The 25,577-nt window shown below is 37.8% G+C and overlaps 1 protein-coding gene across 1 annotated transcript in view; it reads left to right on the top strand.

Annotated features, from left to right (window-relative positions):
- RET (ret proto-oncogene) overlaps window positions 1-15,879 on the top strand; it is a 116,171-nt gene extending 100,292 nt beyond the window's left edge. Inside the window, exons 14-20 of the mRNA XM_030570942.1 lie at window positions 1,892-2,106; window positions 2,228-2,350; window positions 4,985-5,055; window positions 7,808-7,945; window positions 10,975-11,074; window positions 12,764-12,911; window positions 14,847-15,879. Coding sequence (XP_030426802.1) covers window positions 1,892-2,106; window positions 2,228-2,350; window positions 4,985-5,055; window positions 7,808-7,945; window positions 10,975-11,074; window positions 12,764-12,911; window positions 14,847-15,004 — 953 coding nt within the window. The 3' untranslated portion in view covers window positions 15,005-15,879. The remainder of the gene's footprint in view (window positions 1-1,891; window positions 2,107-2,227; window positions 2,351-4,984; window positions 5,056-7,807; window positions 7,946-10,974; window positions 11,075-12,763; window positions 12,912-14,846) is intronic.
- The last annotated feature ends 9,698 nt before the right edge of the window (window positions 15,880-25,577 follow it).

Raw genomic sequence — 25,577 nt, 5'->3', positions numbered from 1 at the left:
ATGTGGGTGGTAGGGAGGAGAAGCTTGCTAATGGATTGAAATGTCAGGGTTTTTGTTGAGAACCTATACTTGAGTGCTTTGAAAAGGCACCTTAATTAGTGTGCTGGAAGGAGAAGATACTTTGTGAGCTAAATACCACATGCTCCAGAAAGTAATTTTTGATTTTTTTTAAAATCAGGTTTCTTAAGTAATTCCTTATACAGGCTTCATTTTTCAGCTAGGTTTAAAAGAAAATTAAAAGGTGAAAGCTAAAGAGCTCTATTCATCAAGCCAGTATTTCTTCATCAGTGTGAATCTGGAGTCATTCTACTGATGTCAGTGGATTTATTCTGAATTTAAACTCAGATGACTGAGAGGAACAGATTATGACCCAACATCTTTGTGCAGCTACTTATTGCATGAATGAATTGTATTCTGTTTGCTTTCTTGAATCCTCCTGACCTTATTAAGGTATTATCTTCTTGCAGTCAATAAGACTATTTGCCTGCATCAGGCAAGCAAGATCTGGCCTAATATTTGCTAAATATATAATATTTGTGTGTGTATGCACATGTGTGTGATTCCATCAATAGAACCAAAAAGAGCATTAAATAAGTGTGTCACTAACCAAACACATGAATTCACAGCTAATGATAAAACATACCATATGGGGGGAGGGATAGCTCAGCGGTTTGAGCATTGGCTTGCTAAACCCAGGGTTGTGAGTTTAATCCTTGAGGGGTCTGTTTGGGGAACTGGGGTAAAAATCTGGGAATTGGTCCTGCTTTGAGCAGGGGGTTGGACTAGATGACCTCCTGAGGTCCCTTCCAACCCTAATATTCTATGATTCACTCCAAAACCTACACAAAATGAGGCACATCACAGGTGAAATCATGGAAAATTTGAGTGGGACCAGGATTTCACCCCATGTATTTAAGATGGCATGTGTCATGCACTGGATTAATTTTTTTACATGAACCAATCTATAGTTTAATAATTGTTGCCAGCACACCAAAATTTAGTGCATGGCTAGACCGAATAAAACTAGTTCAATCTAATTTTACATATATAGATAGATATAGATATAGATATCACACACATTTTTTTGTTCAATGAAACCTTGTTTCCTTGTAAACGTGCTCCCCATATCCAAGCAAAGACATTGTTTAAAACTCTGTGCCATGATGCCTACAAAACAACCTGACAACAGATAGGCAGCTAGTGGGCTGAGACCGCTGCCTGCCATGCTGACCGGTACCTTCTCATTGTTTCCCTAAAAACAGGCACTGCTTGGGTATGTAGAGAGTCATACAGGGTACACACCCTAACGTTCTAATGTGAAAACACAAGGCTAACACAGAAATTGTTTCACAACTTTATCTTTAGTAGTTGTTGTTAGATGTCCTCTATAGCTCTGAGCAGTTATGGGCTTGTAGCATGAGAGAATTCCCATAGGACATCCACTCAAGTGCCTGTTTGCAAGATTCTGAATCTGAATCCTTCCCATGCCATCAGATGTTGTTAGGGCGCAAAGAAAATTCTGCCACCCTCGTCTATTAGGCTGTTTGCCAGAATGGCTACTTATCGTTTGTCTATAATTTAACTTTTTTACAAGGATAAGTTGTTAGTCTCTCTCTCAAATGACAACCTAGGGGACCAGTAGACTGCTTTTCATGGGGTCCCTGTCTGGCTTTGATGGCCCTATTGGGAGTTAAAACCCCCACCAGCATAGCTCTTAGGGGTTTTTGAATGCACAAGAAATTCTACCACTTCAAGTTGCAGTGCCGAGGGAAGGATGTTTCCAGGGTTGGGGCCTGTAATTGTTACAAACCAGTCTGTGATGTTAACTAGAAAAATCTTTAGAAAAGTAGAGCAGAACAACCTGATTTGTATTTTTCTTTCTTTTCCTCAGGGCCTCTGTATTTAATTGTGGAATATGCGAAGTATGGTTCCTTGCGCAGTTTCCTCAGGGAAAGTCGGAAAGTAGGAACTAGCTATGTGGGCAGTGATGCCAACAGAAATTCAAGCTACTTGGAGAACCCAGATGAGAGAGCCTTAACAATGGGAGATCTGATCTCATTTGCATGGCAGATATCTCGGGGGATGCAGTACCTGGCAGAAATGAAGGTACAATGCTACAGCAGTGTGCTGAACATATCTCTGTGATAGGCATAAATATATTTGGAAGTTTCTCCATGCATCTTACCCCATAAGAGTAATAACCAAGATTGTTGGTTTCTTTTAAAAGCTTGTTCATCGTGATTTAGCAGCCAGAAATGTATTGGTGGCAGAAGGACGCAAAATGAAGATTTCTGATTTTGGCTTGTCCCGAGATGTTTATGAAGAGGATTCCTATGTCAAGAGAAGCAAGGTACAGTGCATGTTAAAACCAGGGCTGGAATCCTTGCTTAATCCAGGGAATGGGTTTACACTGAAGCACCTGAACACAAAAAATAAAGACAACAGCTAATTCTGATAAGGAAATAAGGAACAAAAAGTAAAGATTAAACAAAACAATTAGCTTCATCATTGGGGCCATTATAAGTAACTAGACTACACTATTTACCGGAATATCATCAGCAGATAATATTAATTTCTGTCCGCTCTTTCTTCTGCCTGTGTGCAATAACCTTATATTTTACTGTAATGCCTCATCAACACCACATCTGCAACCCAGTCACAGGACATGGTGATAATATAAATACAGTAGGACCACCTGTGTCCTTGTAAGTGGATTAAAACCCTGGACTGGTTTTGGAAAGCATGTATCCATGCATCTTGTAACCACGATTTCTCCCGCCTTTGTGTTGTAGCTATAGTATGAACAGGGGCCTTAAAAATATTGTGTGATCTATCAATAATAAAGACAAATATATTCAAATATAATCCTATTTCCTTTCAAGTATTTTTCAGATAGTAATTTTTTTTTATAGCTGTTAGTTTGTAAGTTACTTAGGGTACAAAATCTAGAGCCTCATCGTGCTACTTTATATAAAAAAGCCATTAGTCTCTCTCGCCCTCTCTTTTTATAACTGCCAAGCTCACAAAACAAGGGATTGAAGAAAAAGTAGGCAGAAAGAGCTGGCAATCATTTAAATCAGAACTAGTTCTGTCTGAAAACTACATACTTGGAATCTAAATCTATATCATAGTTTCATGAATGCTTCTACTATAGCTATGATAATCTGAACCAAAACCCAGCTCCAAAATATACAAGGTTCAAAATCCATATCCAAATGCCAGAGCTTGGGCCCATCTCTGCTATAGACAGTAGAGATACCCATCTGCTAGTTTGAAATGCCTTGGATTCTTTAAAGCGATTATATTTTTCCTGTCACAGTAAATTATTATCAGCTGTCTAGAAATAGTTCTGTCTGCTCACAGTGCTCATGGCAGAACTCAGCATACGGTAACATTTCATCTGTAGGATTGTGCAAAGGAAATTTGATGGAAAGCCTTTCCTGTGGTATTAGGAGAGCTCCTTTCATTGTTTAGTCATATCATGGCTTTCCCTAAAAAGAACTATTATGATAACCTTAAGATTATGAAACGAGTTCAGATTTGTCGTTATTTATTATCATAGCAGATATTGTCATAACACACTGAGCTGAATTCTGCCATAAGCCTGTATGCATGCAACTCCTATTGAAATCAGTGGGCCTTCTGCATGTAAATGAGGCCAGTATCCAAGCTCAGTTTGTGAAATTCAGTAATACTATTTGATGTTGACCATTCAATCTTCTGTGACACTGCTTCAGTTCCCTGTGTGGGTTAGTGTGAAAGTGCTGCCAGCATGAATTCTCACACATGAGAATTTCAAATATTGGCTTCCACAGATACTGTGATTTTTTGACATTTGTTTTCCACTACAATTCCAGCCAATAATACTCAATTGCATGATGTTTGTAGGAGGCAAATACAAAAGTGACCATGGACAAAAACAATTAAAAATATAACTAGATAGTATATTAGGAGAGACTGTGTAATATCCATTCAGTTCTATTATGTATGCTTTACACTGAAGGAATGCTAGCTATTTGTACCTATTTCTGTGCAAAAATTATTTGAGAACAATTTATTCTAATACATAGATTTTTTCCCCATAAAGTTAACAGATACTGATATAGTCCGCCTCACCATAGTATCTCCGAGTGCATATTCAATTTTCCAGCATGAACAATTGTTTGCTGTCAAAAATAACTTGGGTAGAGAGAGAACAGGAGGAAAGAATGGGAGAAAGAATGGATTATCTTTCAAATACAGTATGTTTAGAATAATTTTCCAAATACATGTGCATTGCCTGAAAATTTTATGAAAATACAAATCCAGAATGATATTGTGGATGTTATGAAGCATCCTGGAAATCACCTTGGCATTTTGCACAGCCATGATCTGAGATTTTACCATGTGACTTTCAGACCAAAAGGCAGCAGTTTGCACAGCTTGTCAAGCAACCATTGAACAAGTGTAACTGCCTGAGTGAAGCTTGAGTTCAGAAGCCAAAGCTGTCCTAAAACCTGAGTTTATCAGTTCCGATTCATCTTTCACTTCGGATGGATCTCACTCCTATAGCCTCATTCTGCATCTCCTTTTGCACCTGCACAACCCCCACTAGGCTCTGGAAGTGTATCTAATGGGTGGCAAGCATTTCATGTCGACAAGTATAGGTTTAGTGAGATAGAAGGGTTCAGTGGTCTGAGTTTACCATGTAATATGTCTGAAAATCACTGTTCATTGAGTGCATGTCCCTTCAAAACTGGGTCCTCCTAAGTGGCTTGGGTTACAATGAATGGTAAAGTTCAGTGGTGATTAAAGAGAGGTTATAGCTGTGCCCCCTAACCTGTACTGCTCCCTGTTTATTTGATGAAATGTCACTTCGGTTATTCGACTGAAGCATTATCACAGAGGCACAGTGCAGTGTAAATCTTACTGTTGTGAAAGCAAATGCACCAACATTAAATTTAACCTTCTAACTTAGTAATTGTGTTGCTGTTTTTTCTCTTAGGGTCGAATACCTGTTAAATGGATGGCAATAGAATCCCTATTTGATCATATCTATACAACACAAAGTGATGTGTAAGTCTAAATTGTGGTGTGTCTTATGCAGTTTGTGTCTGTTATATAGAGTTTCACAAAGAACTATGGTTACATATTTAATAGCCACAGCTTCTGAGCTGGAAGATAACAAAAATCAGAGAGCCCAGGTGACTGTCTCTCAGTAATGGTGGGATAAACATGGAACTTTAAAATTGTAGGTGACCCATTAAATTAAAACCTAGATCATGTGTGACTTTAGGGGTTTGCAATCTGATTGCCTTTTGTTGGCCTGCATGGAATGAGATTTGATGGTCTCAGCCCCGTTTTTAGTGTGCACACCACGGAACGCACTCTTGTTGGCAGACCCAGCAAAAAAGACTAAGGATTTAGAGCCTGAGTCACATCCCACTGAAACCAATGACAAAACTCCAAATGGCTTCAGTGTGAACGGGATCAGACTCTTAATGAGCAACCAAGTTGCAGCCACGTGATACCTATGCCTGTTGTTGGAGAGTGATTGCATGGGCAGATTTGTTTTCCACTTCCTTTCTCACATTACTACTTCCTTCCTCACCCAGGCTGGTAGAGCGGCAGGAGAGGAGCAAGTGGCGGGCGAGGGGGTCCTCGGAGGAATAGGCAATCAAGGGCAAGGCCTCAGGGTAGAACATGGCTGGGGCCTCAGGGGAAGAGGCTGGGTGAAGGCGGGGCCTGAGGGCAGAGCATGGGTGGAGCCCCAGTCTGAGCCTTGGTGGGCCTCCCCTTTCTAGGGAGCTTCACTTCCAGTGCTCGAAAGGCAGCGGGCCGGTGCGCCTCCAGGGGAGGTGACCAGCATCACATCTGTAGCATTTGCCCCCCTGCATCGCCAGCCATATTTGGGGACGCTTAGTTTCCTGCAGCTTTTTATACACACACCCCATACTCCAGGCTATTACTCCAACAGTGTTACATTGAAGAATTAAAGGGTTACTTTATTGGAAAATTGATTTTTAAAAATGTACATTTGTTAACAAATATAATCTACAAATATTTAATGCTGTTTGGGGTGATGCAATTATGGTTCTAGTGACCATCTATGAATATACTTAAAATCCATTCCCGAATGCTGGATTTTCCTCATAAATTCTATCTCTCTTTTTTTCCAGCTGCTTCCTTTTAAGACCCATGTATATAGTCAATAGTTGGTAGTGATCTAGCAGTAGTATAAGTTGCCAGATTCTATAATTTTTTTTCCAACCCTGCTGCGAAAACCTTTGCTTTTTATGCTGGAACCTAGACGCACATTGTGCCAGTGCCCATAGTCTTCCTGTCCTCCTCTCTCTGATGACATTTTTATTCATCCACAAAGACTATACAATGGAAAATATTTTCCCCCTCCTCACACACTTAGTTACTGGTAATTTTTATAATAATTACAAAACTAAGGTACAATATCCTAACATACAAATCTGACAAACAGCTGGAGCTAATTGAGAAATTACCAACATGCTACACCCTCTTACAGAGCCTCCAAAAATTCACTTAAACAAAGACTCTTAAACATAAAACCCCACAATGCCACACACTCTTTCTGGATTACTTACAGGTCAAATTATACCTTGATAGGGTGCACGGAATAATTGGCTCAATAAAGGGCATGAAGAAGAATAGAAAGACTTAGTCAAGTACAATGGAACGTTATAAATATGTGTGAGCTTTGAGGAAGATATAAACTGGTTAAAAATGAACTTATGCAATATCTGCAGGAAAAAGCTGTTTGAAAGTTTCATGTAAGGCTATGTGAGACTAGCAGTTGGGTTTTTGTTTTTCTTTCTGTGCATAGCCATCTTGGAGCTTAATATGTCCTGGCCTGGGAATGCCATTTCCCTTGCTTAAAATAAAAGTAACTTAAAGAACTACAAGGAGACAAGTGAAACCTAGTCAGAAGGAGAGCAGTTTCTGTTGCTAAAATTTTGAGGTGGGATTTTCAAGGGAGCTCAGGGAATTGGGCACATCACTTTCATTGACTTTCAGTGGACTTTAGGGGCCTAACTCCTCTAGGTCTCTTTTTAAAGGTGGAACTCTCACATGAAAATCAGATGGCAAAAGTGAATGTTTATTGCACTTTGTACATAATTTTGGTCTCAGAGGCATTCCATCAAACCCAAGTGGAAAAATGCACTGTTGCCTGCTTTCCTTCTCCCTGCATTGTGAAAACTCAAATCTTGGGGGATGGTGAAATGAGGGTCTGGATTAGATTTTGGTTGCTCAAGCCTCTCTCTCTGAAAGAGGGCTTCCATTTGGGGGGGGGGAGGGGAGAATGTTAACACACACCCTTATTTCCAACCCTTTGAGTCAGGGCCTTTTCTACTAGAGCTGGTCAGAAAGTGGATAGAAAAATTGACTCCGTTTTCTTCCCTTTTTAAAAATAAATCAAAATGTCATCATTTTTTTGGTGCATTTCAAATTTCCAAATAGAATTGACCAGTGCTGCTTTCTGTATTAGGCCAGGAACAAAATTAAGACCCTGATTCATTAAACAAGCACAAGTAAGCCTATTAAAATAAAAGGGGTCATTTAGGTAAAATTAGACACGTGCATGCAAAGAAGGATGGATTTGTGGTTGACGTCTTGGTCTGTCTTGTCTATTTAGAATGTAATAGATGGGGCAGGGATTCATACAACACCTAGCATAATGGAAACTTGATCTTGGAACCTTTTAAGTGCTACTGTACTATTTGCTGGATGGGGCCATGTTAAGCTCTTAAATCCTAGCAATTCAAGTGAATGGTTCCTTCCTTCCTTCCTTTTTCAGTTGGTCATTTGGAGTTCTGCTATGGGAGATTGTAACCCTGGGAGGTAACCCTTATCCTGGAATTGCTCCTGAAAGACTCTTTAACCTCCTGAAAACTGGCTATAGAATGGAGAGACCTGAAAACTGCAGCGAAGAAATGTAAGTCATTCTTGCTTTGTTTGGATTCATAGAAATGTCTTTGAACAAAGGGAGGAAACACTAGTAAAAGTAAAGAACTATGACATCATAAAGTGGCAGAAAGGTGGGGTGACAATCTGTGTTAAATGTGCACTAAAAGAAATGTAGTCCTCAAGCACCCGCAGCAATTGCCAAAGTACTTGCTGAAAACTGGATGAAGTACTCATCAGGCTAATGAACAAGTGTAGGTTAAATATTTGGAACATGGAGGAGGGGAGAGGAAAGCATCTAACATAGTTATGACTGACCTCTTCAAGATGTGTTTAAACACATCCAAATACTAGGAACGCACTTTCCTGCAAATAAGGTGGTTATTTTAATATCCGTGCTCCATGTACTTCCTGCAAATGGTTTGTCAGTTGTCTGACTTTCCTGGTAGTGCACAGAACCCTAAAGAGAAGATACCTTGACCCAGAAATCAACACCTGTATAACACAAACATTTTGTGACTTAGTGAGTCATTTCAGTTTATCTGTGACTGTAAGACAGTTCATATGTTATTAACTGACTTATTTACAAAAGGCAATTAACCAGGAAAATCTCAATGAGAGAGAAATATCTCATCTTCCTGGATATTCCATGGTGTCCGAAAATGAAACAGAGCTTTAAATATGTTTATCAGCCTCTATTAAGCATATTCACATATTCAAATGAGACTGCATTGTCTCATTTGAATTTTGGAGAACAAGAATGAGATCCCTTCAGGTGACCTGGAATGACCTTGCCCATATGTGTTGTGAGAAAAAGCAGCACAAATAGTATGGCCATTTTTTTCTGTGCACCACGTACATAGAGATACCACTGAGACACTGTTGAACTTTAGATTCAAAGATCTCAGGTCCAGACTTGCCCCAGCAAAATTAAATATTTAAAATTTTCACCTGTCTTCCCTTCCTCAAGCATTCACTTCAAATGTCTTCTCCCACACCCCACCCTCATCCCCAATTATGTTCCATTGTTTATACTTTTTTGAGTTACTCATGCTGTGTAACTTTGCAGGGGTTGGGGGTGGGGGCAGTTGATGGCTTTGTTGTTGTCTCTCTTTTAGATGGACAACCTAGGTAGATGTTTATCTTAGAACATTAAAGACTGTGTTAAGATGAAATACTTCAGACCCATTTTTCTATGCATGCTCCAAATCATCCAGTCTAGCAATGAATAGGTAATGCATAACCTTATCCCTTTTTAATAGATATGCAAACTTTTCTGAAGTAGTTCACTCTATCTTTAATAGAATACATCAAAAAAAAGTGAGATTAGAAGAATCTTATTTAGGTTGTAAAGTCAAGTGCTAAAAAGTTAGGAAATTGCAGATTTATGGTTGTCTATGCAAACTTAATTCAGACAGCCTATATGCACATGTGTTTTTGAGATAGTCTTTAATGATTGGGGGGAGGGATAGCTCAGTGGTTTGAGCATTGGCCTGCTAAACCCAAGGTTGTGAGTTGAATCCTTCAGGGGGCCATTTAGGGAACTGGGGTAAAAATCTGTCTGGGGATTGGTCCTGCTTTGAATAGGATGACCTCCTGAGGTCCCTTCTAACCCTGATAATTTATGATTCTACAACATGATCACATAGTATCATAATGCATATGCCCAAGAGAGAGGGTGTGAATTAAGGTTGTACAGCCAATCATAAATCTGGCATTTTTTAACTTTCAGGTGCTTGAATTTGCAACCTAAACAGAATTCTTATAATGTAGGGTTCTTTAAATATAATTCAAAATGGTTTTTTTGTTTGTGTTGATAAATGGTAAAGCCACTTTCTTTTATGAACAGCTGAGCACCAGCAGAGTTCGAATTCTGAACCTTTAGCACTGCAGCAGAAGTCATTTAAGCTATAGCTCTAACTGCATTATCTGAGTGGGCTGCTGAGTCCAGAAAGAGTGGCATGGGAGAACTCAGCCTAGCCCAATTCTTTCTTTCTCTTCCCTTTTGGGAGTTGGGAGAGCTCTTGCCCTATTTGTTGTCCCCAGAGGGAAGAATGGGCCATGAGGTCCAGGTGCTGGATCCAGAGGATGGAAGCCCAGTCTAGGTTTTTCTCCTCCCCACCACTACAGCTGCTCCTAGCTATTCTCTGAACAATGTGGTGGTGCTGCTGATTTGGTGGCAGTGGAGCCTGGCCTTAGAATATTCATGTGTTCAGTTATTATTTTAGCAGGCTGCCAACATTCTCCTGAGGAAGGAGAGCAGGAGAAGGGAAATTATTTTGAAAGCTTATATCTCAGCAAAAGCTGAATGGAATTTCATACCATAAAGAAAAAGCACTTCTGTAGCCAAAGGACTTTTCTTCTGCCAAATACCAAAGGCCCGAGGCAAACAATGGAGATGTGAAAGTTTCTCAAAGGAAAGATTGCAAGAATCTTGCAGATGGGAAGTGTAAGGCAACCTAAACATTGGTGTCACTATCAACTCCCCCTGTACTGGTTGTTTTGTTCTTCTAGGTGACCGTCCAAGAAAACAAAAGTCATAGGAGGGAGAAGTGTAAGGGTGTCAGCTGGGAGGTCTGATTACCAGCATAAGTAGACACTCGCCATATCTCAGCTCAAACTAGTATGCTAAAAATAGCAGTGTGGAGGCTGCGGCACTGGGGTGCCACAGCGTTCACACTGCCTTTTTTAGGACAAGAGTCCAAGTTGAGCAAGGGCAAGAGTCTACCCACGCTGGGAATCCCACCTCCCAGCAGCAGTTGTAGACTTAATCCTGGACACCAATCCTGCAAAGAGATCTACATGCCTGGGGCTTTAATTACATGCAGTATCTCCTGGGAGTAAAGGTACACTCATATGACTCTCAGTGCAGTATTAGGGCCTCGTCCCATGGAGAAATTGTTTAGCTACATAAATAAGAAAAAGGAAAGATGGAGACATTTCTTTGACTGGCATTCACAACAGTGGCCAGATCACTGTACTGTAGATTTATTTGAGCAGAAAGAAAAACTAAACCATTTGTGAATGCAGGATTTTATTATGTGTTACTTTGGTTCATAGGTATAACTTGATGCTGCGATGCTGGAAACAGGAACCAGATAAGAGGCCAACATTTGCTGACATCAGCAAAGAACTGGAGAAAATGATGGTGAAGAGTAGGGTAAGTCTGCTGCAAGCTGAGTTTTGCACAATTAATGAAAACTAGTAAGGAATGTTTATAATCCAAAGAGCTTAGTTGTAGCACAGAGAAATAAGTTTCTGATAAGTAAAGTTCTTATTTTGATCAGGATTAAAGGCATCCAAAAACCATATTTCCTCCAGATGGCAGAAAGCTTTCCAAAAGCTGTTCCATCTTTTTTTTTTTTTTGGTGTGGTGATTTTGAAGATTTCAGACCTAGAAATGTTGTATGGTTGATTATTTTACCACTTAGTTTCCTTAGGAACAAATTTATTATTGCAGAGTTCATTTTAATTTGCATTGCTCAATAACCAAGCAGTAGGAAGCCGCACATTAAATGACTAAAATATTGCAAAGCAAGTATTGTGTCATTTCTGACTTGGGATGTCTTAAAGATGTGGTAACAGCAACAAAATATTAAAGCCATTTGATTCCAAATCTGTCTACTTTAAAATGCATAATCTGATAAGGGATTTTCTTGGGAATTCAAAGGACCTCATTGTCAGTGTGGAGCCTTTACACATCCTCATCTAGGACTTGGTCTTGCACACTGCTGAGCACTGTCATCCTGATCCAGGAGAACACCTATGCATGCTCTTAATTTGAAGCCCATGAGTATCTCCATCAGTACCTTGCAGGATTGAGTCCCTAGTACCTTGCAAATATACGTCCACCTAAATGGATATTTTCCAATATTAATATTTGTATGTGCACTTATTTTATATGGCTTAGGCATGGAAATTCTATCAGTGCACACAGAAGTGGAGGCTGGTGACTAAAAATAAGTGTGTGTATGCACTTACCAGTATATAGTTATAAAATCCCTGTTTTACAAAAACATTAGAAATCTCCAGCAATAACTACTCTCTAGGTAAGACCTACAATATTGTTCCTCTGTTACAAATCTGGCAGAGGGAGAACAAATGAACTGACCCATTCTGGGCTTGGGCATGTGTTGCTGGGCACAGATTAAGAAGTGAACAGAAGGGAGCCATTATGCTCTATAGGAAAATTAAAAATCAAAGTTAAATTAGTGGTGGTGAAAGGCAAAGTAAGAGCGAAGTTTTATTTTTTGAGGTTCCAAAGGGCTATTACAAGAGCAGTGTATTGAACTAAAAGTAAATTTCCAACCTCAAAAGTTGTTCCTGCTTTGTATGACAGTCAGAATTTCTGGGATAACCCCAGTGACTGGACAGTAACACTGAACTGGGCAATGTTGTCTGAAATGGTTATCATAGTTTAAAACAAAACAACCAGCATCCTGAACAGAATTGTGGGCCAAATGCTACAAAATGGGGAAAACACCTTCCAGGTATTGTTAAGCACCCTGTCCTCCCGTTGAATTTTAGGCTTAGAGGAAAGCTGAAATTAAAACCTATCTATCAGTGTGATTTTTGAGTTAACTCATTGGCGAGCAGCGTTCAACAGGAGAAGCACTAACTGAGCATGTTTCTGTCAAAGCATGTCTAGTGTTTCTGCAAACAAGTGCATTGCCAAGGACACTACTCTTGCAGAAAACAGGAGATTAAGCAGTTGGTATTCTCTATAGAAGGGCCCATTTCAAGTTTGAAGTTGCCCTGCCTAGGGAACCCAGAAATTTGTTAGCAACTCTAACTGAGGAATGACTTTGTTGCTTATTGTAACCTAGCATTTTATTTATTTATTTGGTAGGACTACTTAGATCTTGCAGCTTCCACACCCTCTGACTCCTTACTTTATGATGACGGGCTCTCAGAAGAGGAGACACCACTCGTGGACTGTAATAATGCTCCCCTCCCTCGAACCCTTCCCTCCACATGGATTGAAAACAAACTCTATGGTAGAATTTCACATGCATTTACTAGATTCTAGCAACACACACAAAAAGTGTTTTGTTTTTTTCTTCTGCACTATCTTCAGACTCTGTAACCCCATTAGAGTGTTTCTTGTGTGAATGAAACCAATCAAAATTTGCTTGGAAAGCTTTTTTTATTTGTAAATGTCAAACTTTGCATCAGGATCATACTTTAGGCGTCTTGCAGCTGTGTTTAAAAAAAGATTAAAAAAGGATGTGAAAATAAGTAAAATCACCATATATATCTATATCTATATATCATATGATAAAGAGAAATAAATAGATCAGGGAAGTACTCTCAGGGGAAATTTTAAAAGGCTATGAACCGAATATCAAATTAAAATAGTCTTTTGTGTTGGAGGTGGAGTTGGGAAATACGTTAGATTCTATATCTCTAATTTAAATAATAGGGATTTAAAAAAAAATTTGCTAAACATTTTTGGGGGGCTCAGTTGAATAGTGAGGCCCAATTTGTTACAGTTTTATGTTTATTCAGACAGATTCCTGAATCTCAGCTGCTGCTCACATATTTTAAGTCCTTGGACAGAAATTTCTGCTTAACGTGACATGGGATTGGGATCAGGTTATAATTTACAGAAGACAGGGGAGACTGAGTGTATCTACACAGTCTTTTGGAAATTGATTTGGTGATGGCCACTATAAAAATACTTTCAACTGTTTTCACATCCTTTGGTTTATCATGCAAATGTCAGCACTAAGCCCTGATTGAATGATATAGCAAGTGTTTTGAAAGGAAACATGTGCTTTCATATTGTGGTGGTGAGATGGACAGTAAGAAGGGTTCTTGCCAAAACTCCTATAGTTTGTTTCTGATTAAATATTCTACATGTTTTTGGCTCTTTACTAACTTCAGAGATCATATTTTTTTCCATTCTTCAAGCAGTAAAACTATTTTAAAAGCTGAAGCTTTTTCATTACTTTGTGTATTGGTAATTAGTAAATATCTTTGGGTCTCTTTTTCCTCTGCTCCCTAGACATGATTTTTAAAACTAGGTGCCCAAGGTTAGGTTCCTAAATACATATTTGAAATTTTAAATAAGTGGTCAGATTTTCAAAAGGGCTTAAGCATCCAACAGTTCCCATTGAAGTTCCCATTGCTGAATGCTTTTGAAAATCTCAGCACTTATTTAGGTGCCAAAATTAGGCTTCTATTTTTGAAAACGCTGGCTTTGGTACATTTTTTCATATAGTGCTGGATCTGCAAGATGCTGTACACTCTGGGCCCAGTCCAGCAAAATACGTTAGCATGACCTTTAAATTTACATTTATGAGTAGCATACTGATGTCAATAGGACAACTTAAATGCTTAACTTTAAATCAGTATTTAAATATATATAGCTGGATCAGAGCCAGAGTGCTCAGAACCTTGCAGCCCATTGTATTACTGGGAGATCATGATGGGTGATATGAGTCTCATCCTAAACCTATTGAAACCAATGGAGAGACACCTATTGATGTCAATGGAAATATTTCATTGACTAGAATGGACATTGGGTCCTGCCTTAAATAGGCTTATTACTGCTTGGAGTATTGTATGTACAGCAAGAACTTCCAGTTGCAATAAATTCTCTGACAAAGTGATTTGTAATTATATTGTCATGAAACTATAAAATTGTGAAAAGTTGGAGGCTATCATAAGAAAAATTATTAACTTTTATTGGATTATATGATATACACACTTTTTTTTTTAATCAAGACAGCACTTTATTTGTTCCGGGTGTTTGCCTTCAGCAGAATTTGTGCTTTGGGGCTTTGAAACACAGTTTATATCAATTGATTGGGGACAAAAAACAATGGTCTGGCTTAAAGTACTGAACGGAGTTTTGCCAAGGGCCTTACTGTCTGCACATGAAGTTATGGTTCTTCGGTGCAGAAAAAATTATCTGTTTTCATTTTTAGGCATGTCATACCCGAACTGGCCTGAGGAGAGCCCCGTTCCACTCACAAGATTCGATGGCACTAACTCTGTGTTTTCAAGATATGCAAATGATAGTGTATATGCTAACTGGATGGTTTCACCCTCAGCGGCAAAATTTATGGACAAGTTTGATAGTTAAAATTTTCTTTGTGAAAGGTAATGGACCCATGAGGGGAGCAAACATGCAAAGAATGGAAAGTCTATTGGCTCATTCTTTGTACAATTAAAACTGGTTAAACCAATATTCATTTCTCAAATGGCAAACTCTTTTTTGGTAGTTTCTCAAGTGGTTTTACGCATGATCAAGACTATAATTGATTATTTCCTCTTTCAGGAAACATATCAAACTGGATAAAAGTTGTAGTTCCAGTACTTATTTTTTAGTCCACCATTCTGCAAATAGTCCAGTTTGGTAACTGTTTATTGCAAATGGCAGCACACTTCATGCTTACAGTTTTTTAGGTCAGCTGTCCTGCATTACAGCTTTCTTGGGTGGGAAAATGTTGTTGTACTTGAACTGCTACTTTTCTGGTTATTAACAAAAGGCCACTTGATCTAAGCATGAAGCACAAACAGTACATGTGGGGGTGGGGGAAAACATTTGGCTCAAAATAACCGAGCTTGCTATAAAATCCGAAGTGTTACCATGATGTTGGCACTAATGAAGCCTGTATTTTGGTTTCGAAGCAAACATTAAGTAACTCAGTAGGGAACTTGAGAGTCAACATTTGAAGTCTTGAAAAGCTGTAAAAATGTCTTGTCTTAATGAGAAAAGAGTTTGTTTTATTATGTTTAAACTATTCTTACCTTTAGCACAATGGAGATAAATTTGATACCAGATATACTATATAGACTGATGTCAATCAAGAGTGCTCACCTGACACAACTTATTTTCCATCACATCCATTTTACTAATGTTACAATGTCTGTTGTACAATCATAATTCTGTTTGAGTTCAGTGTAGACTGTACAGGATATTTTGAACTAAATTAAAGCAAAGAGATTTTGTTTGCAGTCACGTTCAATGAGTTGGAGTCTTCCTCTAAGCTCAAAATCTGATTCTACAGTCCAATACACTGCTAACATAAGATATCCCACTGACACCATTCCAAATAAATCTTCTACCTTGCAAGTCACAAATAGACAACCCTTTTACTCAGCATAACTTATGTGATGCTTTTATTATTAGTTAGTTAATTATTTCCTACAAGCAGGAAAAAAAAAATCACGTGATTTTGTTAAGGGTAAATTTAATTCAAATGATGTGCAACCATATTGACGTGGTATTTAGGTGAATGATCTGACTCTTATAGAGCTTACATGGAAGGGGATGAACAGGTTGGCAGTACTTTTCTGTCTTGTACTTGTAATTTAATATAGTTGAAGAGAATATTTTTTGTGTTCTAAAAAGGTTGGAGCATTAACCCAGAGTGACGTTGTTACCTGTATGATGGCTATTCTTAAATAATCCAATTCTACCAAAGCTTGTTCCTGTCTCTTAAATTCCAGTTCAGCTATCTTCATGTGTTTGTTTTGTGTGTCAGCACGTGTTTCCATTAAAATCTGTGATTTCAGAAGTAAATGAGTCAGATTGCCAAAAACTTAACACAGGTCTTCATACAAACAACAGAAGTACAGCTGTAAAGCACCGTGTTAGTATTTAAACCCTGTTTTATAAAAGAATATTGTATTTGTTTTCAGATGAGCAGTAGCAGTGTGAATTTTTCTTTGTGCAAGCTAACTACTACACTAGGTACTCTGTGCACAGCATAAAGATACAGACATGCTTCGGAAGAGAAGGTGTAACGAGTTTCATTGTGATACAACAGTGGCCTCTCAAATGATTCTGGAGGTGTGGCATAGCCCTGAATACATTGTAACAATGCACGTCAAATAAGTATAAAATAAATGCAATGGGAAAATTAAACCCCCATTAAATGGGCTTTTTCTGCACTGGCACTGAGAGAGAAAGTAAGTACAAATGCCATAACAACATAAGGGAGGTCTACAATCAGTGACAGCTGCTGTGGTAGCTTTCAGTGTTACTCATTAAGTCTGGCCATACACTGTTTCCCCACTATTTCAGTTCAACAGTGAGAAATCTGAATTCTTCATTTGTCACAAGCAATCCGGAAGCATCAGGGAGATTTTTCATCAGTGGCAGTATGTGACATGTAAACTAGAACAAAAGTCCTCCAGGCAGAGGTACTTTACTCCAGTTTCTAATTGGACAGAACCTGTGACAAGTGTCATTCTAAGACAGGTGAGTGAGACGACAAGTGGTATTGAAATAACCAACTGATGGAGAAAGCACTGAGTATCATTGTATTTCAAACTCCGAGCATCATCCCCTGGTTAGTTCAATTTACCCCTATGAAAACTGGGGTTCCCAGTCACATTTATTATTAATTTCCTTATGCAAGCATCTGATACAGGTGCTGTATAGAACAGCAAAAAGTAATTACATTTATGCCATAGATAATTACCCTCCTGCCCACTTTCTCAAACAGAGCTAAATGATTGATTCACAATGAACAATTTATAATCCAGCTAATTTAGCCTGCCTTATTGTTCCCAGAATATCTGTAAGAAGCAGATTGTGACTTCCTTGCATACATTCATTTTTTGATATTTTTTATTTTCACACTATAGATTCATTGTGAAAGGTTCACGTGGAGCGTTTGATATTTGTTCCGTATTGGTTAGTTGTGATTAATGTCGCAAGGTATTTCAATTCTCTGACTGGATGAAAACAAATACACTTCTGGAATGAATACTCACATGAAAATTCTAGTTTTAGTTCCCACTAATGTTAGGGACAGTAAAACTCAAGTACTTCATAACTTGATCGATTTTTATTTTAAGGCCAGAAGGAGTCTTATACAGAGAGGTGTGATTACATGATCTAGCAGGCCACAACATTTCACCCAGTTCCCCAAGTACTGAGCCCAATAACTTATGTGTCCTTGCTTTCCTTCAGAAAACTTAAAAGGAGCATGAGAAGAGCCAACATGAACTCATTTATACATTTGAGGGAACAGTGACAGAAAATTCTTCCAGCCGCTGCCGACATGTCAACAAAAACTACATCACATAAACATTGTACGCTTGGGGTTCTGTAGGATGTGGCCAGCTGTGGAAATGGGTGAATCCAAAGGCATTTTTCTCTTCATAAAGACACCAGGAAATTGATTTTAATGTACATTTCTTTTCTATGTGCAAATGTTTTTCTTAGCTATGATCCTTAAAATCCTTCATGTAAATGTATGGCAGCTGATACAATAGACTGCAGCCCGTCACATATTTTAGACAACTTTACAAATATGCATTCTTACCATTAAATCATGAAAGGTCCAAGATGGGCATCATGTTTTATTCATTGTATGTGGTAAAATATTAAATTGGAAATATAAAGTGTATACATACAGCTTATGGGTCTGTCTTTTAAAAATAGTATTCAAGTGCAATACAATAAGACCATTTTTGTACCAATTGCTTGCTATATTTAAAAAATTTAAATCAATCACATTTGAATAATACAAGCACTAAAATATTCCAAAATAGACCATTGTTTTATATAAAAAAATATGATTTCAAAATGAGCTAGCTAATTTGCCTTTTTTCATTCAAAAAAACACCCACATTCTAAAATCTTCTATGCAAAATTATAGTCCACACAATTCTTAAATCTATTACAGGGTTTATAATGAAAACACTATGAAACTCCTAATTGTACAATAGCAAGGAGGCCCTGATATAATATCACCATCTTCCTTGTGGCTTAGCCAGTCATACAATACTAGCTTTAATCTGTTTTTTTCTTTTTTTAAGTATACTTGTCTGATATACTTTTCAGAATTCTGGAGATACATTAAATGGTTGTGAGTCTATTCTGGCTGACTTTAATCCACCCTAAATTTTGTTTTCCATATTCCAGCCAAATAAGTATGTAGGAAAGTGTGCATGCATACATGTGCATATGTGATATTCTCTATATAGGTCTCTCTCTGTTTTTGTATCTATATAGATATAATGTATCATATAAAATGTGAACAATTATGTCAAATACAGTTGACCTGGGTGTACTTAAATGTCAAATACAGTTGACCTGGGTGTACTTAAATACAGATACTATAAACGCATACACACAACTTGTGTCTTATACACAGCTTCTGTACTCTTCAAATGTTTAGTCCTGATTCTGTTCAGGCCAAATTCCTATTGAATTCAGTCGAGAGGTTGTGTCTGTGTAAGCATTACATGATAGATCCAGTCAACAATGCAGTATAGTAATCACCATAAAAAGCCTTGACAATTACAGTAGTATTTGTGATATTCTACAATGCAAAGATAGGAATATTGCAAAAAACCACTGGAAAGTTTCTTTTATCTGAAAATACGATTGTACTGTTTTAATGATCATTTTGCTAAGCTAAAATGTATTAGTAAGGTTAGAAATGATGCAAAGATTGGGTGTTAATCAAAATACAATAGATTTTATGTGTAAGGATATTTTCTATGTATGAAAATGTTTATAGGCCTCAATTTAAAATGTATATATTTTTTGAGAAAAGAGAATTGGTAAATTAATTAATTCCCAAGGATCTGCACTGGCACCAGTGTTGTTCAACATATTCATAAATGGTCAGGTAAAAGGGGCAAACAGGAAGGTGGCAAAGTTTGCAGATGATAAAAAATTACTCAGGATTGTTTAGTCTAGGGTGACCAGATGTCCTGATTTTATAGGGACAGTCCCGATTTTTGGGTCTTTTTCTTATATAGGTTCCTATTAACCCTCCCCCCCACACACACACACACTGTCCCGATTTTTCACATTTGATGTCTGGTCACCCTAGTTAAGTCCAAAACAAACTGTGAAGAGTTACAAAGGAAGGTCTCACAAAACAAGGTGACTGGGCAACAAAATGGCAGATGAAATTCAGTGTTGATAAATGCAAAGTAATTCACATTGGAAAACGTAAGCCCAACTAGACATACAAAACAGTGGGGTCTAAATTAGCTGTTCCCGCTCAAGAAAGAGATCTTGGCGTCATTATGGAGAGTTCTCTGAAAACATCTGCTCAATGTGCAGTGGTAGTCAAAAAAGCTAACAATGTTAGAAAGCATTAGGGAAGGGATAGATAATAAATAATCATAATGCTGCTATATTAAATCCATGATACACCCACATCTTAAATACTGTGTGCAGTTCTGGTTGCTCCATCTCAGAACAGTACATTAGAGTTGGAAAAAGCACAGAGAAGGGCAACAAAAATATTAAGGTTGGAACAGCTTCCATAAGAGGAGAGATTTAAAAGACTGGGATTGGTCTGCTTAGAAAAGAGGTGGGGAAGGGTTGTGATTCATAAAATCATGAATGGTGTGGAGAAAATGATTAACAAAGTGTTATTTACCCCTTCACATGAACCAGGGGTCACCCAATGAAATTAATAATCAGCAGGTTTAAAACAAAAATAAGGAAGTACTTCTTCATATAACACAAAGTCAACCTGTGGAACTTCCTGCCAGGCAGTGTTGCAAAGTCCAAAAGTACAACCAGGTTCAAAAAAAAAACTAGATAAGTTCACGGAGGACAGGTCCATCAATGACTATTAGCCAAGATGGTCAGAGATGCAACCTCATGTTCTGGGTGTCCGTAAACCTCTGACTGCAAGAAGCAGAGGATGGATCACTTGATAAATTGCCCTGTTCTGTTTACTCTCTGAAGCATCTAGCACTGGCCACTCTTGGAAGATCAGGCTAGATGGATCCAGCATGGCCATTCTTATGACTTCTAATTGGATGGTATTTTGCTAATTATTACTCTCACTCACCTTTACAACTGGAACTGCAAAGATTAGACACGTGGTTGTCATATCAGCACATTTTCAAAGTTCAAATGAACTTAGGAGAAGGTTCATTATTTACATTCACCAGGTTTTAGGCTTTTTAACCACTAATAAACATTTTCATCCAAACAATCGAAGCCTGAACAGTGTAGTTTCACACAGCAGGCATATACATGTATGAGCATTTTAAAATTAATTTTCTGTGTTTTCACAATTAATGATTAGGGGATTAATCAATAGCCATACTTTAAAAACCAGGCAAGGCTCCACAAAAACAACGTGCCTTGTATATTAGATGCACAAAATGACAGTTTCATCATAAACTTCCCTTCCAGAAAACTCTCCTTAACATCACTTTCACTTAAAAGCACAGAAGAGTGCTTAAATAAAAAAATAAACCTAAGTGCCCAATCCTGACAACACAATGTGAATAGCTTTACCTAATGCAAGCAGTCTCATTAAAGTCAATGGGACTACTCATGTGAGTGAAGATACATGCATAAATGTTTGCAGGATCATGCCCTAAATAATGATTTTTATTCCCCTGGCAAGAGGTATGAAAAATATGGCTAGGAAAGATAACCTATGAAATAGTAGCTTTGATCTAGGTATCTCTAGCCCTAAAATATTTTGCTATCACCCCAAAAATAAATCCTTATCAGCTGACATACAGAGACAGAACATAGATAAATGTACTGTACATGTACAAAAGTGAAAAGAATACTTATCAAGAACTACTTGAGTAAAGCTGGATTATTTACAAATATAGTATCCATTATATAAATTGTATCTTATTCATATTTCTTATTTACTAATTTTGTGGGGAGGAATCCCAGACTATGACTTTCAGTAACAGCAAATATGTTTTTGTAAGAATATTTTTCTAACAGTGGCCATGATTCCTTTATTTTTGTAGCATGACATGATTTTTCTAATTTAACACCTTTTCATGCTAAGAGATGTGTGTTTGTGCTGTGGCATTTCCATTTATTAATGATCTTCTGCAATTACGCACAGTCACATCCATTAGCTAAGTTAAAACAATTAAGCTTTGCCTTGAATTTACCTGAAGTACTTAGCTCCTTTAGTGGGGCTAATACAGCACATTTCTTTAAAAAATCCAGCCTGCTTGTATGAGTTACCAGCTGTCATGTTTGAACGATGTGCTAATCACAAATGGTAAGAACATTTTAAAATATTCTTTAGGTGTATTTTTGATATTGGGGAAATAATGTTCAAAGTTTCTCCATTAAATGTGTGTCTGAGTAGTCATAAAAGCCTTTAAAAGGAGTGATCTCACCTAATGTAACAATTGTTGCATTGTTGTATCAAACTAAGTGCTTAATTCTATCCATGCTGAAATGGATTTGTAGCTAATAGGTGATTTTCCAAAATAATTGGTGAAACATACATCAGTGTGTTAAGGGAAAGATCAAACAATAAATATTTTGAAATCATTTCCTTATTCTATACTACAGAAAAATGTTTTCAAAAGTACTCTGTAGAAGCTTAAACAAATAGTGTGTGAGAGAGAGTGATGTACATATTTTGAATACAAGTAATGAAGCTTACACTGTATGTCTCTGGTTTTTATTGGCTCCCACATACAAAAGACCGAAATGTGGATGGTATTTTCAAAAGCCCTCAGTTTTGGCCTAACTCTGCTCCCACTGAAATCCAAATAGGAAGACCTCCACACTCATGGTAAAATTCTCCCCATGCAGAGGGCGAGCATGAGGCCTAGGCATTGCTTTAGTTCTCAGGTTCTGATTTCAACCCTAATGTGCAACAAGAGGGTAATGCTGTCTGATCCTCAAACAGGCAGAGCAGAATGGAACACTAGGGGCCCGGGAGGGACCATCAGATGTGCACTTACACAGATACAGTGGCCCAAAACACATGCATAGGATGAGCATGTCTATGCATCCCAAAAGTGTTCCTATAAAATAAACAGCTGACTTATTTTGTACATCAAGGACCTGTTCCTGTGAAGTGGCAGATCATTGTGCCCTCCCAGTGATTTCAATATGAGTTAAGAGTGCTTAACTCATCATAGGACTTGGTCCTTGCTGCGTGCCAGTCTCAATTTATGAAATAGACCTCTGAAAAATCACAGCTGTCTTGGATCCCGTGCAACATTCTTGATAGACCAAAAGAAATCCTCTGAATTTTAGGAGAGCTTCCCCAGATCTGAACCTCTGATTGTAATTCTGGCTTGGAACTGCAACTAGAAGATGCCTGGTTTTGCATCTGGATGCAATGGATATGTATTCTCAAAGATTTTGGCTCAGGTTGGTAAAGATCTCATTAGAACAATTTGTGAAACTTTAGACTGTCATACTCAAACCCATGATTTTAGCCCTGATTTGGCTATGAAATTTAATCCCAATCTAAACCTACTATAGACCCAAACCCTACTTCTTTGGCCCTTCCATCGTTTCACTGTCAAGATGTTATATTCTATCTGTGTTTTGGAGGGGCATTATAAATGAGACATTTAGGTTTCAGGCCTGGTTTATACCTAAAACTTAGGTTGACCTCACAGCATCACTCAGGGCTGTGAAAAACTTCATGCCTCGTGTGACAGAGTTAGGTTCCCAACTCCCACACTGTAAGGAAAGTAGGTCAATGGAAGAATTCTTTCATCAATCTAGGTACTGCCTCTTGGAGAGGTGGATTAACTACATTGACACAAAAATCCTTTGTCATTGTAGTGTCTGTGCTACAGTGACATAGCTGCAGTGCTGCAACTGTGCCACTATAGTGATTGTAATGTAGACATAGAAAAATGGGGCTTTCCCCTTGACATTACACTTCCTCTGAATGAGGATGAGACTAGCACTGCTGTGTTCTTTTTCCTAACAGTCATAATAAGTGCCAGTTTCACAGTTCTCTTCTAATTCACTGTGTACAATTTACTACACCTGAAATATTTTTAACTGATAAACAGAACTGATTGAATAATTACATACAATTGTTTGCTTTACCAAAAAGCTTGATGCGCCACCTGAACTTTGGAATAATTTTTAAGAAGTTATTTGGGGAGGTGTGAAAAATTGTCCTCCCCTTTTAAAAGATAAAGGGTCTGATTGTGAAATCCTTACATGCCTAAGGACTCATTGAAATCAGTGAAACTACAGGTTCAAGAAAAGATTAATCAAGACAGTAAGGCTTCAAGATATGGCTCTAGGTGTCCAGCAATTCACTGTGAATAATAATACTCACACACTTTATATACAGTATACTAGCAATACAGTAGGAGGTAAGAGATTTGGAGTGAGCTCACAAAAAGCCGTAGGGCCATCAAAGTTCAGGGAAAAGATTCCCTTTGAGGTCAGTGGGATTAGGTACAAAATGATTTGGTGTAGGTATGTTGCTGGCAGACTGCTGCCGGTAAGGATTTTGACTCCATGGAAGGTGAACGAGATCATAGTGAACCTACAAAGAGGTAAGTAAAGGGATGCTCTAATGGAAAGATTCCCATTGACTCCAGTGGGCTTTGTATCAATCCCTGAGAGATAAGTGTAAGAAGCAGAAAGTTTAAACACACTAGAACTATATCTAAGAAGTGAGATAATTGTTTTGTTTTAAAATTGAATAGATTTTAAGGATTCAGAGAACCAACCAAAAAGACACAAGCAAATATTTCAATGCTCTCTTGAGGGACCTTTCAGTAACAGTGCCAATCACAATTTCACAAGGAAGAGATTTGGCTCTCCTCTGTAATTTTTAGGGATTTGGATCTTGATTCAAGAAGTCACTTAAGCTCTTGCATAAATGCTTCCCTGAATAGATATTCTGGGGCCTAATTCATGGATAACAAAGATAATTGAAATTAATTTATACTTATAATTTTTTTATCACGAATGAGACCTGAAAATCTCATCCAATGCTGCTATGAAAAATAGAAAGCTGCCTTCCCAGTACCATGTGTTAGACTGAATTGTGACAAATTTGTTAAATCTTGAGTGAATAAGGATAATGCAGGTCTTGTACAAACATTACTGAGCACATTTTCATAACAGAGAGACAATTTTTCACACTTATAAACAAATGTGTTTGTAATAAATTACATTTCAAGCCTTTAAAAATGCATTCTTGCTGTAAAAAATTCATGGATTAATTTTACAGCAGTTAATTATTTGATTAACAGATAATTAACTGAAATGAATTTTATTACATCATTTTGATTAGCTCAACTGACTTTGCTTTGTTTTACAAAAGCAATTGCCTCTGTCTATGAAGACTGAAAAATGTGCCTGTTTTAAATGGATAACTAGGACAGTTATTTGTAGTGTTTCTTACCATTAAGAATATAACATTAAACATGTTACTTTTACTGCCCTTTTGACACTCAGAAGAATAGCTACGGACAAGCCTTATTGCTGTAGTATGTTTTTAAAGTACTGTAGGAATGTAACTATTGCCATACAAGAAGAGAACATGGCTCATGTAGGCCCATACCCTGCCACTGGCAGTGGCCAATAACTTATGCTTCAAGAGAAAGGAAAAGAGGGGGAAAGTACCCTATAGTGCACCTTGCCAATTGTGGGGTCTATATGGGGTCAAATATCTCCTGGATATCAACAGGGGAACAGCTTAATGTACATCCTAAAGCAGGAGTTCTTATTGAGCTCTTTATATTTTGCATATCTATAATCCTTTTTACCACAATGCTATTTTTAGGAAGTGTATGTTCAAGATTCTAAATCAGTTTGAAGTTTCCAGTAGTGAAAAACCTTGTTAGTTGCATCATCATCCTGTTATAAATTTGACTTGTTCTCTCTGCCAATACAGCTATATCCTCGGCACTTTTAACTACTGAAACAAGCAGTCTCCTGGTGTAGTCTTGAAGTCTATGCT

The sequence above is a fragment of the Gopherus evgoodei genome, chromosome 7, assembly GCF_007399415.2.
Source record: "Gopherus evgoodei ecotype Sinaloan lineage chromosome 7, rGopEvg1_v1.p, whole genome shotgun sequence".
Classification (NCBI taxonomy): Eukaryota; Metazoa; Chordata; order Testudines; family Testudinidae; genus Gopherus; species Gopherus evgoodei.
The sequence above is the reverse complement of the archived record's forward strand: the minus strand, read 5'-3'. Positions and strand labels throughout refer to the sequence as shown.